The sequence below is a fragment of the Calonectris borealis genome, chromosome 6 (assembly GCF_964195595.1).
Source record: "Calonectris borealis chromosome 6, bCalBor7.hap1.2, whole genome shotgun sequence".
Classification (NCBI taxonomy): domain Eukaryota; kingdom Metazoa; phylum Chordata; class Aves; order Procellariiformes; family Procellariidae; genus Calonectris; species Calonectris borealis.
Window position 1 is genome coordinate 21363550 of NC_134317.1, and position 14837 is coordinate 21378386.

General features: G+C 34.8%; 1 protein-coding gene across 1 annotated transcript in view; it reads right to left on the reverse strand.

The window, feature by feature from the left end:
- Nucleotides 1–1960: 1960 nt before the first annotated feature.
- TTC21B (tetratricopeptide repeat domain 21B) overlaps nt 1961–14837 on the reverse strand; it is a 44493-nt gene continuing 31616 nt past the window's right edge. Inside the window, exons 21-29 of the mRNA XM_075153108.1 lie at nt 14439–14549; nt 13215–13296; nt 12322–12472; nt 11651–11812; nt 11051–11246; nt 8894–9118; nt 6002–6122; nt 3612–3679; nt 1961–2628 (exon numbers count right to left, since the gene is read on the reverse strand). Coding sequence (XP_075009209.1) covers nt 2551–2628; nt 3612–3679; nt 6002–6122; nt 8894–9118; nt 11051–11246; nt 11651–11812; nt 12322–12472; nt 13215–13296; nt 14439–14549 — 1194 coding nt within the window. The 3' untranslated portion in view covers nt 1961–2550. The remainder of the gene's footprint in view (nt 2629–3611; nt 3680–6001; nt 6123–8893; nt 9119–11050; nt 11247–11650; nt 11813–12321; nt 12473–13214; nt 13297–14438; nt 14550–14837) is intronic.

Consider the following 14837-nt stretch of genomic DNA (forward strand, 5'->3'; position numbering starts at 1 on the left):
ACATGCATTTTTAAAATAAGAAACTATAAAAGCAGAAGGAAAGCTGAAATTAATACTCTCAATTAGTTGGAGTAAAGAGAAATGAAACAAAGCCATTGCTTCTGCAGAAAAAGTAAAAAAAAAGATTTAGTAAGGACAGAAAAACTTAAATTGGCTTACATAAACCAAAAGGGAAATGGAAAGGCCATTTATTTCCTCTGAGAATACTATATTAAAGCAAGATTTTCTCTAAAGAACTCTTTATAGCCACCTTTTTTTTTTTATTTTAAACTGAAATCCAAAGATGTGCCTCATTTGCACTCTTCTTTTAAAGACCTCATCCATAAAAAGACACTAGTGGCTAGATATGCTTAAGATATAACAAGGAATTCAGAAATCTTTTACCTGCATGGTATACGAATAAAGCTCTTCACCAAAAGTTAGTCACAAAAAGCTCAAAGTCTCAGTTCAGTTTCTATCAACTAATTTCTGTATCTTATCATTGTCATGACCTAATCTGTTACACATCTTATGAAAGGGTAATGTGCATCTTATGCTAAAATAAAGTAAAATGATAAAACCAAAATAAAGTCGATGTAGATGCAGATTAGTCTTGCCTTTTTTGAAAACATCTTGCATGTATTGATATAAAACTACCTATTTTTATCCTAAACTTCAGCTAAATGTTATTCCAATGCTATGAGGAAACAAAACCACATTGATCCTGTATGAATAGGGCTGTGTACAAAGAAATGCTGTTTTACTAGAAACTGCCTTGATGAGGCCTATGTACTTATCCTTTTAGCAGTGGGAAAAAAAAAAACCAAACAGCATAGTTTAAGAATTCATAGTCTACTGATCCCCATAGCCCAGCTCCCTTATAGTTCCCCCCAGCCTCAGCATTTTCCAAATCCTTTCATGTTCCTCATTCCACTCCCATACCATCATTTTTTCCCCCTTCTCCTAAATCTTCCTCAGAGCTCTACCACGCTGCACAACTCGCAGGCAAAAAACAGGGAGCCTGTACTGTGCCTGGTACATTACGTACACACTGATTGCCAGTGCTCAAACGGAAGGGATAAGGCTACAGCGTAAGTTTCAAGGTTACCTAGGGAAGGAGAGGCCGCGTATTTGGGTCTCTTCCCCATTCTGATATTCACACAAATCTTGTAGAAGTGTTATAGTCCTGAGATACACCTATTAATTTTAGTTTAGCTGACCAACAGCTCAAAAGTTACTGAAATGCAGAGCCTGGAAACCACCAGTAGGTAGCATCATTGCTTAAGTGATGCATGTCAATCTATCTAGGAAACAAGGCTACGAAGTTACCCAAGATACAGCACCCAGTTATTGATAAGCAAGATGAGATATGATTGTAAACAGGCTCCCCTTTGTAGCCTTAACATTCAGTTGTCGTAAAAAAGAAATCGAAAAATCAAATGAAAGAGACTTTACACAATGTCAACATGAAAAGCTAAAATTACCTAAGGAGGAAACTGAAATTGGTTATTTTAAGAAACTTCATCACTAGTATTAAGAATTCTCTTTTCATGCCAAATTTTCTAGTCAAATACATACAACATCAAGTGCTGTTTGAAAACCAAATACAGCAGTGTAACAGTGTTTTTTGTTAGGCATTTGTTTTTTCAGAAATTCTGCATCACTGAAAAAAAACTGATTCTCCTCCTTCCTCTCATTCATTTACGCCATGCTATTGCTCCCTTAAAGATCCACAGGTATATTCTGTATGTGAGACAAGATCATAATCCCCTGTAATCAAAATTATTTCTCCAGAAAGGTGTTTTATATGCATTAAGCAAAATGAGTGCTAACTTCCGCACATATGACTGTACTGTCTACACATACAATGTTGAAAGACTAAACACTCCAAATTAAAAATGTCAAACATTTGTCTTCATGGAAATCTGACGGGGGATAATAGACAGCATGAGTAGGAAATAAATTCTGTGTAAGCCTTGCATGATCTGTAAAAGCCTTTACTGAATATTTACATAAGGTCTTAATTTTAAATATTAGATTTTCATTAAAAATATAAGTTTCATTGAGAACAATGCATATAGCTGGTTTCTCAAGATTAAAAAAAGCGTGCTTATAATATATGTAAAAATAAAAAAGCCATACTTTAGAAATACACCTGTAGTAATAAAGATTACACTGTAATTATGAATAAATGGTTTACACGAACTGAAATCCAGCATCTTAACAATGCACTTGCACTAGATAGCATAGGCGGTTGTTTTGAGTGCTATTTCAAATGGACAAAACAAAACACCGAGTTGTATGCTTTAAAACATTTTTATAATGCTGATGACACTTTTTTATGATGCTGGATGGCGCTTTACTAGCACACATGTAAGCAGTATTCTCTCCTGAATAAGAATAAATACGATTTCTTTCAGGGCTGCAGATTTTTCTTGAAAATAATCCAGATCTCTAGTATAATTAAGTTTATCATATTCACAATACTGCAGTGACAGCACAGAAGTATTTCATTCATGGTTTCCGATGTCAGATTAAACAAACAAGTCCATGAGTCATAAAAAAAAAAATTCACGTTCTTAGTGATGCACGGGCCTTGTCAAGTATTTCCTTTCTGATCTTTGGATAGTTTGGATGTGCTTCAAGGACCTGTCAAAAGACAAAAAAACCCAAAAGTTCTGTGTCTAAAAGGAAAGAATACTGTGTTTGGTTATCCCCCTCATCACCGAGCTTACACATTCTAAAACAACAACATGACAAGGTTGTTTTAAAAATGCATAAATATTTAACTGTGGCTAGAGACTACCATGTATGGAGATCAAGAACAGCTTTATCAAAGACACTTTGCTTCCCTTTCATGCTGCCCTGTCACCTTGGTGCAAGAGACACAGGGGTCAAGGGCTAAAGCCTCTGGGTGGCTTGAAATGCATGCATTCAGAACAGTGACCTCTGGAGACATTTCCAAGGTTTTAAGTACTTTCTCTGCAATGATAAACTGCTCTTATGTTTTTACTCCCTCAGGCTCTTTCTTACCATACTCTACCCACTTCATCTTGTCCTTCAATTTCATCCTCCTGCTTATTCTTCCATTCAATTTGTCCTTGCTAGTTATCTTTATTTCCCCCCAAAAGAGCAAATATAATTTATTTCATTATTAATACTAATAATTATTAATTCATAATGTTCACTCTGCTTCTGTAATAGTAGCCCTTCCTCTTATTCTGCATCTGCTCTATTTATGTTTAGACCATACAGAGATAATACTGGAAGTTAGTTTCTAACAATGTCTTCTGATATAAACATTTGATTAATTTCTTTAGCTATACTTCTGTATGGATTTACCAAGGGCCAAAGGGCAACCACAGGGCCAAAAGAAGGTGCTGCCATTTGAATAGGCTTTCACATATGATAGCCAGCCACTTTAGCTCTTATTTACCTGGTGGCCAGGGAGCTCAGGATAAAGCAGATCATGTAGAGGATATTTAATTTAATAAAACTTATTAAATAGGGCGTCTTTCTGACATTAAGCCATATATTTTAGAAATTTAAAGTCAACAAAAAAAAAAAAGGATCATTATATAAAAGAGTTGCTACAGTAGACAGAGTATTAAGTACATATATACAAATTCTACCTTATGACAAACATCGATTGCATCAACATATCTCTTTCCTTTCAGGTAATTGAAAGCCAGCTTGTATCCTGTAAGTAGAAGGGGAAAAAAAGGCGACAATTTCAGCTTCTGTATTGAATAATGAAAATATCACACTTAAATTCATTTTGGTCACCATATGTTTCTAAAGTTAGTATGTCTATTTTCTAGTATTCTCTCATCTAAGCCTGTAGAGATCAAAATTTCTACTGAAAGTCACTTCAAGTAGTAAATACAAGTCCTTTACACACTGATAGCTATGTTTGAATCAAAAGGAGACATTATTCTGGAGAGCATGTGTTACTACAGAGAATACATAATGGTTGTCCTCTTTCAATTACTATGGTACCCCACAGAGTTTCTCACTGTGGCCTACAATACACTGTCCCTCTGTAAGGCAATTCCATTATTAAAGGACAAAAGGAAAAAAAAAAATCAGGATAGCAATAATAAACTAGGGAATTAAAGTGCTATTCTGTTCCACTGTCAGCAGACCACTGATAAAAAAAAGTCACATGGAATAGCTAAGTCGCATAGCAACATGTCAGGCTGATACTTTCAACATAAAAGGTATAGCTCAAGTATATCAGCCTGGACAGAGATCAGGACTGAGAGGAAAAAAGGTTATAAGCATGCAATTTCCAAAATTTGAAATTTTAAATCTTTCATTTATGAACTTATCCTCACTAGCAAATGAGTACAAGGGTTCTGATACCAGTTTATACAGTTTTACTTGCCAGATGCAGTTTGTGCTGCTTTAACTATTTTAGTTTTAATGCATGACAGTTCTCACAATGCTGTATGCAAAACTAGGAAACAATTTGCACATAGCACCTTCAATATCATACTCTCACTTTTTGTATGCAAGATAGTTCCACAGTTCAATTTCACTAAGGCATTCTCCTGTCTAGACACCAAGTTTTGCAATTTGTTCAATTCCTACCCTTTAGAGGGTTTCAAAATAGCAAAAGAAAAGTCTTGATCTATGTTCTCTACAAACTCAAGAAATCACACCTCTTTACTATTAAAACTTCTTCTTTCTAATACATTTTATTTGATCAACAACTGTAATACCTTAGCCAAGACATTCATGGGTCAGCCTACAGGAGCAGGAACTCCTAGTAAAGTTACTGCATCCAAAATCATACTTAGATATCTAGAGATTTTCCCGTATAACCTAGATCAGATTTCTATCAGTTACTTTTATTTCTGTTTTGACATCTGAGTCTTTCTTCTGCTTTGACCCTCCTAATTTTTTGACTTACAGTACATAGGGTAACATCTAGTTTTGGCAATCCATCCATGCATGTGCATTTTTATATCTTTAACTGTGTTATAAAAGAAGAAGCTACACCACAAAACATTTAGTTCCATTAATAAAACACTACTTTAATCTACAGATCATATTAGATAAAATAATGAACCAAACCATTGCAGCATCCAGGAGTTACAGTTAAAGAAACAAAATGTATGGCAGTTCATATGCATAACAGTTACAATCTTGTTAAAAAAACCACTGGTCTTCCAGTTGATGCCAAAGTCTATCTCACCCTAACACAAAAAAAACCTAGCGCACAAAAAAAGACCACCACAGATTAAAGACCGCAAGAAGTATGTACTTTCGAGGGGTCATAAGCCTAGCCCAAAACCTGGAACAGAATTTGTGTAAACCACCAGCCTTGAGACCTAGAGACAGACTCTAGGTTTTGAGTAAGAAAGGGCATTTTATCCTACGGATCTGTTTCATAAAGGGTTTCCTACATTAAAATAGTCTAAAAATGTGACAGTTTAGTATAGACTTCAATTAACCATCCAAATTGGAACCTGAATAGTATCCCAAGTTTTCAGTTAACCAGATATTCTTTTTTAAACCAGATATGTTTAAAGACATTTAAATAATTTATTTTTAAAATCCTTACTCATATATATAAAACCTTATCCACATAAATAGATATTTTGTCTCATTATCAAAATGAAATCATTAAATCAATGATCTGCCACCATCAGATATATATTGGGTATTATAAAAGGTTCTCTACTATAGGCAGTACATACAGCATTACTATAAACACATTATTAAAAATTAATGCTGTACTTGCAGAGAAAGTTGTTCACAAAGAGCAAACTAAAACTGGTTTTAGACCAAAACAGTAAACAGAAACTTCTGAAGTATCATAAAGCTGCTACCTCTTGCCACGGGGGCTTTCCGAGTGACTGTTAAGTACACCTTTAAACATCTGTGATTTTTACGTAAGGAAAACCAGTGATACTCTCTCTCTATGGAAAATTAAAACCAGTCTTTCCAGTAAAGGGTAGCTGTTTCATTCCTACTGTAGTACCTGAAATCATACGTATAGGTTATATATACATGCCTATTGTTGGATTCATTTGGTTTCCATATTTCCAGGCCATCTCGTAATTTATTGCTGCATCCTTATATGCTTGTTCCTTTTCCATTATGTATCCCATGTATTCGTAAGCCTTGCAGCATGACTGCAAAATATAAATATTCATTCAAAATTTTATTTAGGTAAGCTTACATGTAATAATACAGACAGCTTAATTGCTTAAATACTTCAAGTCTGTACAATTGGAAAGCATAAGTGATACTTGTACTAACTTTGATGACAAGATACTCTTGATTTAAAACATCTGTAATACAGATCAGTTATATGGAATTCTGCACAGCGACTTTGACTTCCTAAGTTACCCTGAGTAAAGTACAGCACTCATCATAGAGGACACTGCAACTACTTCAGAAACGTTTAGACCCTCCAGGAACCCTGTCGATACCTCTCTCAGTATAATAATAACCCTACGGCAGCTGCATTTCAAGTCCAGTCGGAAAGCATTGTATCTTCCACAAATACTGTTTGTTTCACTTTATCTTAAAAAGATATTTTCATAGCCTTGTTTTTGGAAACTGTTTTGCATTATAATTTTCCACTTAAAGCAAAAACAGACACAAATATCCTGAAGAGAACACCAACCATTAAATATTTCATTTTGTATAACTCCACGTGGCAAGTTACAAGCATCTGAAAAACAGGTTCCAAAAACTATTAAGCACTAGATGAAAATACTAGCCTTGCTTATGTTACACATACATATAAATCAATTTAACATCATAATAAAAGTTATTATAAAAAATACAGTAATTCATACAGAAATCTTATATTTCGTACATAAAGCAGAAAACAGATTATGAAAATAAGCAAAACTAACTACCATATGGCCTTACTGTGAACAGCTTATATTATCATGCTGCCAATAGGTCAAATATTTTCAAGAGAAAAATGAAGCTTTTCTGAAAATGTGCACCTTGTTTACATAGGCATAGCAAAGAAATGCCGATATATACATTATATTCCATCTTTAACTTCACTAATTCCAATTAGGCTTCCAAAATCTACTGATGAAGAGCTTTCAAATCACAGCATACTGAATAAGCATTATGGGAATGCCTGGAAGATGAGGATAAAAATATACTCTCCCCCTCATTTGTGATAAACAAAACAAAAAGTTCAAAATCAAGAACAGTAATCACTAAGAAATACCAATTTCATAGAAACAATCTGCTCATTGGGATCTTACTAACCAAACCTAAGTCTTTTAAAATCAAAACAAACCCATACTACAAGATACTAAGCTTTCATGAAGTTTTCACTCAACATACTTATTTAAATTGTATATACAGATCCACATCATTCAATTCTGACTGCTAAAAACAATCCTAAGAACTAATGCATCACAACATGTTTTCTCAACCTAATCAAATCTTCCAAACTGGAGAATACCACGCAAAATATTGTCTTGTAACTTAACAAGATATTCTAAGATCTAAAATATTCAACATCTATTTGTACAGTACAATTCCTGCTTAGCTGCTTTGCACGCAAGTTGGAGAAAAGTCAGTATCTTTACTGTGCTGTTTTGTTAAGGAACTGGAGTTGCAAATTTCTTATTTGTCATCCTCCTTCCTATCAAGCAGAGCTTGGTAGCTAAGGCCCTCACGGGTCTCAAACTTTTTAGAAGAAAACAAATTATTTGGTAGGCTAATGTAGGCTATGTTTTCAGAGCTGCTTGGGAATTTCTGCCACGTGTGTCATCTATGGTACACACCTACTCAACAGACCATCTATTTCAAGATATGTCTTATTCTGGTAGATGACTCGTGTTTATCCTCCAATAGTACGGATTTTGCAACTTCCCTTCGCCATCTGGACAAGTGTATAACTGACCTTAAGGTAGAATTTTTCTTAACTAAATTCAAACTCATTTTCTGTAAAAATGAAATTGAGTACATCCTATTTTAAGACACATCTCTGCAGAAGTACATAATACTATTACACCAAGAACTGTTGTAGCTGCCTCTTAATTTTCTATTTAGAAATAAAGAGCACAAGTTAAAAAAAAGTCTACCTCTCAAGGAGGTTGCAGAAATATGACTGAATAATGAGTCTTACCTTCTATACTGAAGAATTCCAAAAAAGAAATATACACCATCTGTATTTCTAAGCCAAATCTGTGCACTACAAACAGTATCCTGAACCTGCAGCATAGTATCTGTGGAAGACTAGCCTATTGGATTGCCTCATGTGAAGGAATGTGAAGTGTATAGACGGAAAACTGTGATCAGCAAAAAGGGACAAAATGAAAAATAAGCACAAGAGCTAAGATCTGTGCCTGTTCCTATAGTCAAAGCAGAGTATTGGGCAGTTTGCCTGCTCAGAAACCCTGAGGTAAAAAACATCAGAGCTTGTCCCCAAACTATCTACCAGACAGTATCTTCACAGCAGAGGATTAATACTAGCATTAAAAAAGAAAATCCTGTATAGTAGCAGGCTTATGAACATAAACGTTTAAAAACATATTTTAAGATACAAAGATAACATCTCTTAATAAATGGAGCAAATCTCCAAAATTTATATGGCTACATCTTCATCAGGTTTGCGAGTCTCAGTAAAATGCATCTCTGACATTCCATAAACACCTTAAGCTTCTTGGGTCACCGCAGCTAAAACTTGCATAACTTATAGAATATGAATAAAAATGACTAAGTAGCATTCACAGGTTTGTTTACTACCCTCCAGTGTAAAGTTGCTGGTTTTCTGTCTTGTTTTGGTCTAGTTCTCCTTAATAAGCAAAATACCAGGCAATTGGAAAATGAAATACATTTCAAAAATCATGTTTCAGAGGAAAATTAAATATTTAGATGAATTAAAATAGGTTACTAAGGTTACTTTTAATGTGCAGTCACTTACCCTGTTATGACGAAGGCATCGTTTTAATAATTCACCTGCCATATCATATTTTGCAGATTGAATATAGATATCTGCAAGCAGAAGCCAACTCTTTTCAAACTCCTCTGCGTCAATGGGATTCCAGCTCATTTTTGAAATCCGTTTTAACTGATTTCTGGCTCGTGGAGTCTGTTTCAAGATCATGTAGGCTGTGGCCATTCCCAAAAGTGCGGGTATATGATCCTTCTGCAGTAAAAAGCATAGTGATTTCTTGGTGCTTTTTTATTTTGCTTTTAACATTTTTTTTTAAATAAGACTTTCACCAGCTATCTGAAAACTAAACCAAAAGCTAAGTCTCACGAAATAAATATAGAACCTCCAATCTTACAAACATGTTTTCTATCTAGTGATATGATCGTTTCTGTAAGACTAATCATGATAAACACCACGTTAAATAATTAAGAGGCTGAACATAAGTTTAGGCTCAAATCAATCTTCTTCAGGCTCAGGAAACGTTGAAAGCATCTGCAGGTATTTTATCTGAACAAGAAACATTCTGATACTCCTAAGATCTATCCTTTTGATACACAAATAAATACTTCAGATAGAAACTGAATTCACTTGAAATTACAATACAAGTGGTATTTTCTACTTTTAGAAGTGCCTGTCAAATGTCAGTAACGGGGACACCGATTCCTATTATTAGGTACACAGCTCCTAAAAATGTAAGTCTAAACTGCCTGTATCCAAAAGCTATACGTAACAAACATGATTCTTAAAAGCCACCATTTTATGCAAGAGCCTCAAGCACGCAGTAAGAAGTGCAGGAGCAAGTGTGATTTTTAAAATCCTGCCTTTATTAGCACAGGGTATAGATGAGAATGGGGCTCATATCCCAAAACTGCTTCCTAAATGCAGAGAGTAGTTCTATCAGCAGCTAACTTAAAAGCTTCTTCCTCCCTCTCAGTGTTCCTGGCTCACTATTGGTATTCTGTCTCTACACCTCTTTGTAGGGTTGTGCTGTAAATAGGCTTGCCATAGTGGGTTAAAAAAAAGGCCCTCACCAAAAGCCCGTCTTCCACATAATGATCAGCTCATCCCCCATCTCCCTCAGTAGTCACACCTAGCATGGATCAATAACCTCAGGCACTTTAACCTTCTGTCAGGTTACAGTCTTTCAAAATGGAGCTCAGGAGAAGAGAGGTGACCACTTTTTCCTATAATAGCCACGGCAAGAGCACTTACCTAGAAGTTACCCAAAGAGGGAATCGACTCAGTTCTCTCTTAGTCTGAAGAGATTAAAACTCTGTATTTTATGCAACTCTGGAGAGAAGACTAAATAGACTGGAGCATTCTTCCTGCTGGAACTGTGTCACCATGTGAAAAACATTCAATATTCACAGGACCTCAGATCAATTCTGAGCAGGACTGGGAAGCCAGTACTGGAGACACAGGGACACCTTGTTTGTGATTCTCAGATTCCCACAAGATATGCATCAGTATACTCAGCTCAGCCAAGGAGCAGTGTAGCACACAGTCAATGGGTAGTAGTAACTTAAGTATTTCTTGGCATTCTGATGGACTAAATGCATCTACATGTGCTTAAATAAAATCTGTTGAAAGGTGCTGGTAACAAAAGTATCCGTTATTAATCCTAAACCTAATGACTACAAGTAGCTATAAAATAACGAAGATTTCCATCATAAGGATGAATTTTAAGCAGATGGATAATCTTGCCCTGGAATCTAAATTCTGTCAAATTGCCATGAAGTACATGAAGACAGCTTATATTTAATTGTTTTTGCTTACAGAATGAAGGTACTGTATAGACTTGTATCATCAGACACTCTGCTGGCAAGACTGGGAGTTAAAAAGCAAACTCAGCAACTCAAACCAAATAGTCTATTCACATTTCAGTAACTGGCAACATTAGCATATAGTTGAGTTATAAATCTGCAATCCAATTGAAACTTTCTAAAAAATGTTGTTATTTCAGGACATTTTTTTTTCAAATTTTATACAAAATATTGTTTAATAGAAAAAAAAATCCTTAGAACTAATAGCACTAACACATGCCACTATTCCTGAATGTGAACTGCAAGACTAGTTAAAAAAAAAAAAAAAAGAAATGTAGTAAGTGTGAAAGAGAAGACTGAGGAAATGAGACTAGTTACTAACCTCAGCCACTACTATCTCAGTGAAAGTGTTCAGTGCTCGTTCAACACTTGATTTTTGTTTGGTTGCCATGAGACAATAATTTTCCATGATCCGCAGTTGAATGTGACCCTGAATGGTCTGAGGCTTGAGTTCCTTCAGAAGATTTTCTGCTGTTCTTACAGCCAACTGCACAGATTCCTGCTTCTCTGTTGAATTACTGTTATCAGAAAGAAAGTGTTTGTAAAAGCTTATTTTTTTAATACATACCATATTAATTACGAGTTAGTACTGATCCCATGCTACAGGCATGCCATTTTGTACAAGATGGCTCTGTTTCATAGGCATTCTACATTGATTCTCTTCCGTAACAACAGCAGTTCCAACCTAACAAGCCATTTTTAATACTGCAAGTGACCAGGACTCCAGATAAAATCTTCCGTATTTTCTGCTTGAGACTGACTTATTACACTCTAGGATGGTCTCTCACAATATAGTAAGCAGAATATTCAAAGCATTAGACGAGCTCAAAGTTCTAGCAATTTAAATTAAGGTACATTATTAAGGGGTGGCAGGGAAGGGGATGACAGAATCCCCTAAGCAGTATTTATTTCATTCACTCACCCTATGTCAGCATCCAGATTTTCAAAGACTTCACCACCCACAGTTTCATTATCTGGGTTCAAACAAATTTCAATCATGTTGTAGACTGCATTCTGTCCCCAGTCACTGTCCTTTCGAGCTTTATTAAAATGCCGGAGTGCATCATTTGGTTCACCTGTATACCTAGACAGATAATTCAAATATTTAAAGCTGGGCAAGTAAAATTCGCTGCCCCAAATCCCACCCAAATCCCAAGAAGAAAGCCAAGCATTTAAATAACAGATGACACACTTGCACACGCTGATAAAGCAAGGTTTGAACAGCATGCATACTATTGCAAGGAACGTGTTTTTGCGGACTAAAAACAGTCTGATAAACTCTAAAATTTGAAAATAAGTAATATTATATTATTGAACCAGCAAGAATATCCCTTTTAACAAGCAGGAAATACGAAAGATGTATGTGAGACAGATAAAATAGCTTCTTTTTCAAGAGAAGCTCATTGGAAAGTATTTCAGAAGAGAGAAGATATTTCCTAAAAATCCTAGCACCTTAAGTAATTAGCAAAGTAGTGCTATATTACTTATCACACTGTAAGTAGCACCTTTGAATGATAATGGATTACAAGAAAGTTAATTTAAATTATGTACTACGTAATCAAATAAGCCTTATCTTATTATATTTGCAAGTACCAAAGATACAGTCCTTTGCAGTAGTGAAAGCCTGGTTCAAGCTTTGTTCTGGAAGAATGTTTTTCAGCCATTAAAAGAAATCTTGGGACTTCTTCTAGCTTCCCAGCTCTTCTTAACAGATCAATTAAGCGCGAGAGGGTTGCATAGTTATCTAAAGATACAAATAAGTAGGACATTGTAATTCTAGTTATTGCTGTACGAATAGCTTAAAAAAAATAAAGCGCCTGCCTTGTTTTTTCACATACAAAAATGATATATGGTGTAATACGTAAGGCGCATTACATAGTAACCACAGATACAAGAATGAAGATATCAAGTGACACTTGCAATACTTCTAAAAAAACCTGTATAAAGTATAGTTGTACTTCACTTTCAAAAGCATTCAAACAAAAACATTTGCTGTACTCTTACGACTTCTTTCACAAAGTCCGCTAGAAAGCTTTACATTCATTATAGTATTATTTTAATAGATTTTAGTAGCTTTCTCTCTGGTCATAATTTCTGAATTGCTAAAAGAAACTTATTTCTTTCTGAGACAAGTTTCCTTTATTAATCTTAAAATAAAATGCTAGCTTTGTGTTCATGCACTTGATGTCTTAAGCACAAGAGAAAGTGCTTTACAGTTACAAGTAAATAACTCTCTAGCTATATTTGGCTTGAAGTAAACAATGCACATTACATTCCCACTGTTTCTATGAGAAATAATTTTCACATCTTCCCCTACAATAACTTTATGTTTTTATATACAGTAGTGGTCTTCGGTTTTAGTATCATTACATTATAAATAGCACATTTCTTTTTGATCATACAAAGTATTTTTTAGATATTTATCCCTCTCCCTCATTAGAATTATGTATCAGAAAGAATTAAAAATATCACTGCTGAATATTCACCTGGCTTGCGTTCTAGGAGCTGCTGGAAATGAAAGACAGCCTGTTCATAATCTTGCTTCCTGAACATGAGATCAGCCATCATCTACAATGTTGACCAATTTAGAGAAAACAAAACAAAATACTATAAATTGTGGTTTATAATGAACTCTAGTTCTTTAAAGTGGGGAGCTGAAACTATAGCTTTAAAGTGCTACAGGAATTGCACAAGAAGTAAACTGAGTTGCGTTTTTCATTACTCTCTGGAAAAGAAACTCTATATACGGACACACAGGATTATAATGAGCAGGTACAGGCTCATATCGCAATTTTTCACTTAAGGTAGGAATTAAATGAGAATAAAACACTTTGATGTACCTTTCAAATATGTTTGTTTTTACTTGTATAGTTTTACTCCTTATTTTATTTCCCATAAATGCAGATTAAGCATATAGAAAAGCAAAGTTAGTTTAAAGTTAGGGAAAAAGAAAGATGATAGCCCACTTCAACAGCAGAAGTAAAACAAACTATTTCATTTCGGTTTCTCTCCACTGAGAGGTAGCTAATACAGAGTACATTTAATAACATATATTAAGAGTGCTATTACTCCTGTCCTTGCACCATACTAGGATAAATTCTGGATGTTAGACTGCTGTGAGAAAATAAATTATTCCCATCTTAACATCATTTTGCTCCTGATATGTTAAACCGCAAGTTGCTCAGTCTATTGAGCTGTCTTTTAAGCCAAGAAATATACAAATTCTGTACAGAGAACCTGTAGCTGTCATTAAAAATGGTTAAGTAGGAATATGCTTACTTATGATTGTGTAAGGATGTAAAACCACCTCAAGTACACAGTTCTTTTCTTCTGGAAGTTTTTTTAGAGACTTGCTTTAATATTACTGTGCTGGAAAAATAACTTCTTCCCTGACCATTAGTCAATTGTTAATAGAACATGCATTAAGCCATGCTTTATTCAATCTTACAACTACTGCTTTTTCCTCTACTAGTACTTTTAAAGACGCATTTTTGCATTGAGATAAAACAAAGGCTATGGTTGCTAGAAAATTCATATTGAATCATTATCCAGCATACACAGAAAAACATTTTGTTGCAATGGATTTTTCGCGTTTTTTTGAAATCAGAAACTGTAGGCTTTCAAGAAAGTAGTGTTTTATGGATCCATCACATTGTGGACACACGAACCTCAAAAAACTTCTGATATAGTATTAGTATAATAGCACATACCATTGTTGCTGCTTCATTATCTTGGTCATTCTTCAGTAGAAGGGAACATTGATGTTGACAGGCATCAGTATCATCTTGTGCAAGATATAAACGTGCAAGTTCTAACATTGCCTGTAGATTAAAATATTTAACTATATATAACTCAAAGATTAAAGAAAGCTGGTTAGTTCTATAAGTATTAACCTGAGATTTCAGAGCCTCAGGAAAAAATTATTTCTCTTCTAAAGAGAGCGCTTTCTCTGTTGTTTCCTGTGGGCTCTTGGGCAAGTAATTTAATTCATTTCCATTCCCTCACCTTTAACACAGATAAAACTTTTCTTCTTCAGAGGGATATTCTGCAGGTACATTGAAAATAGCTGCTCAGAGAGTATTGCTCTGAAGACTACAGTATTTTGGCAA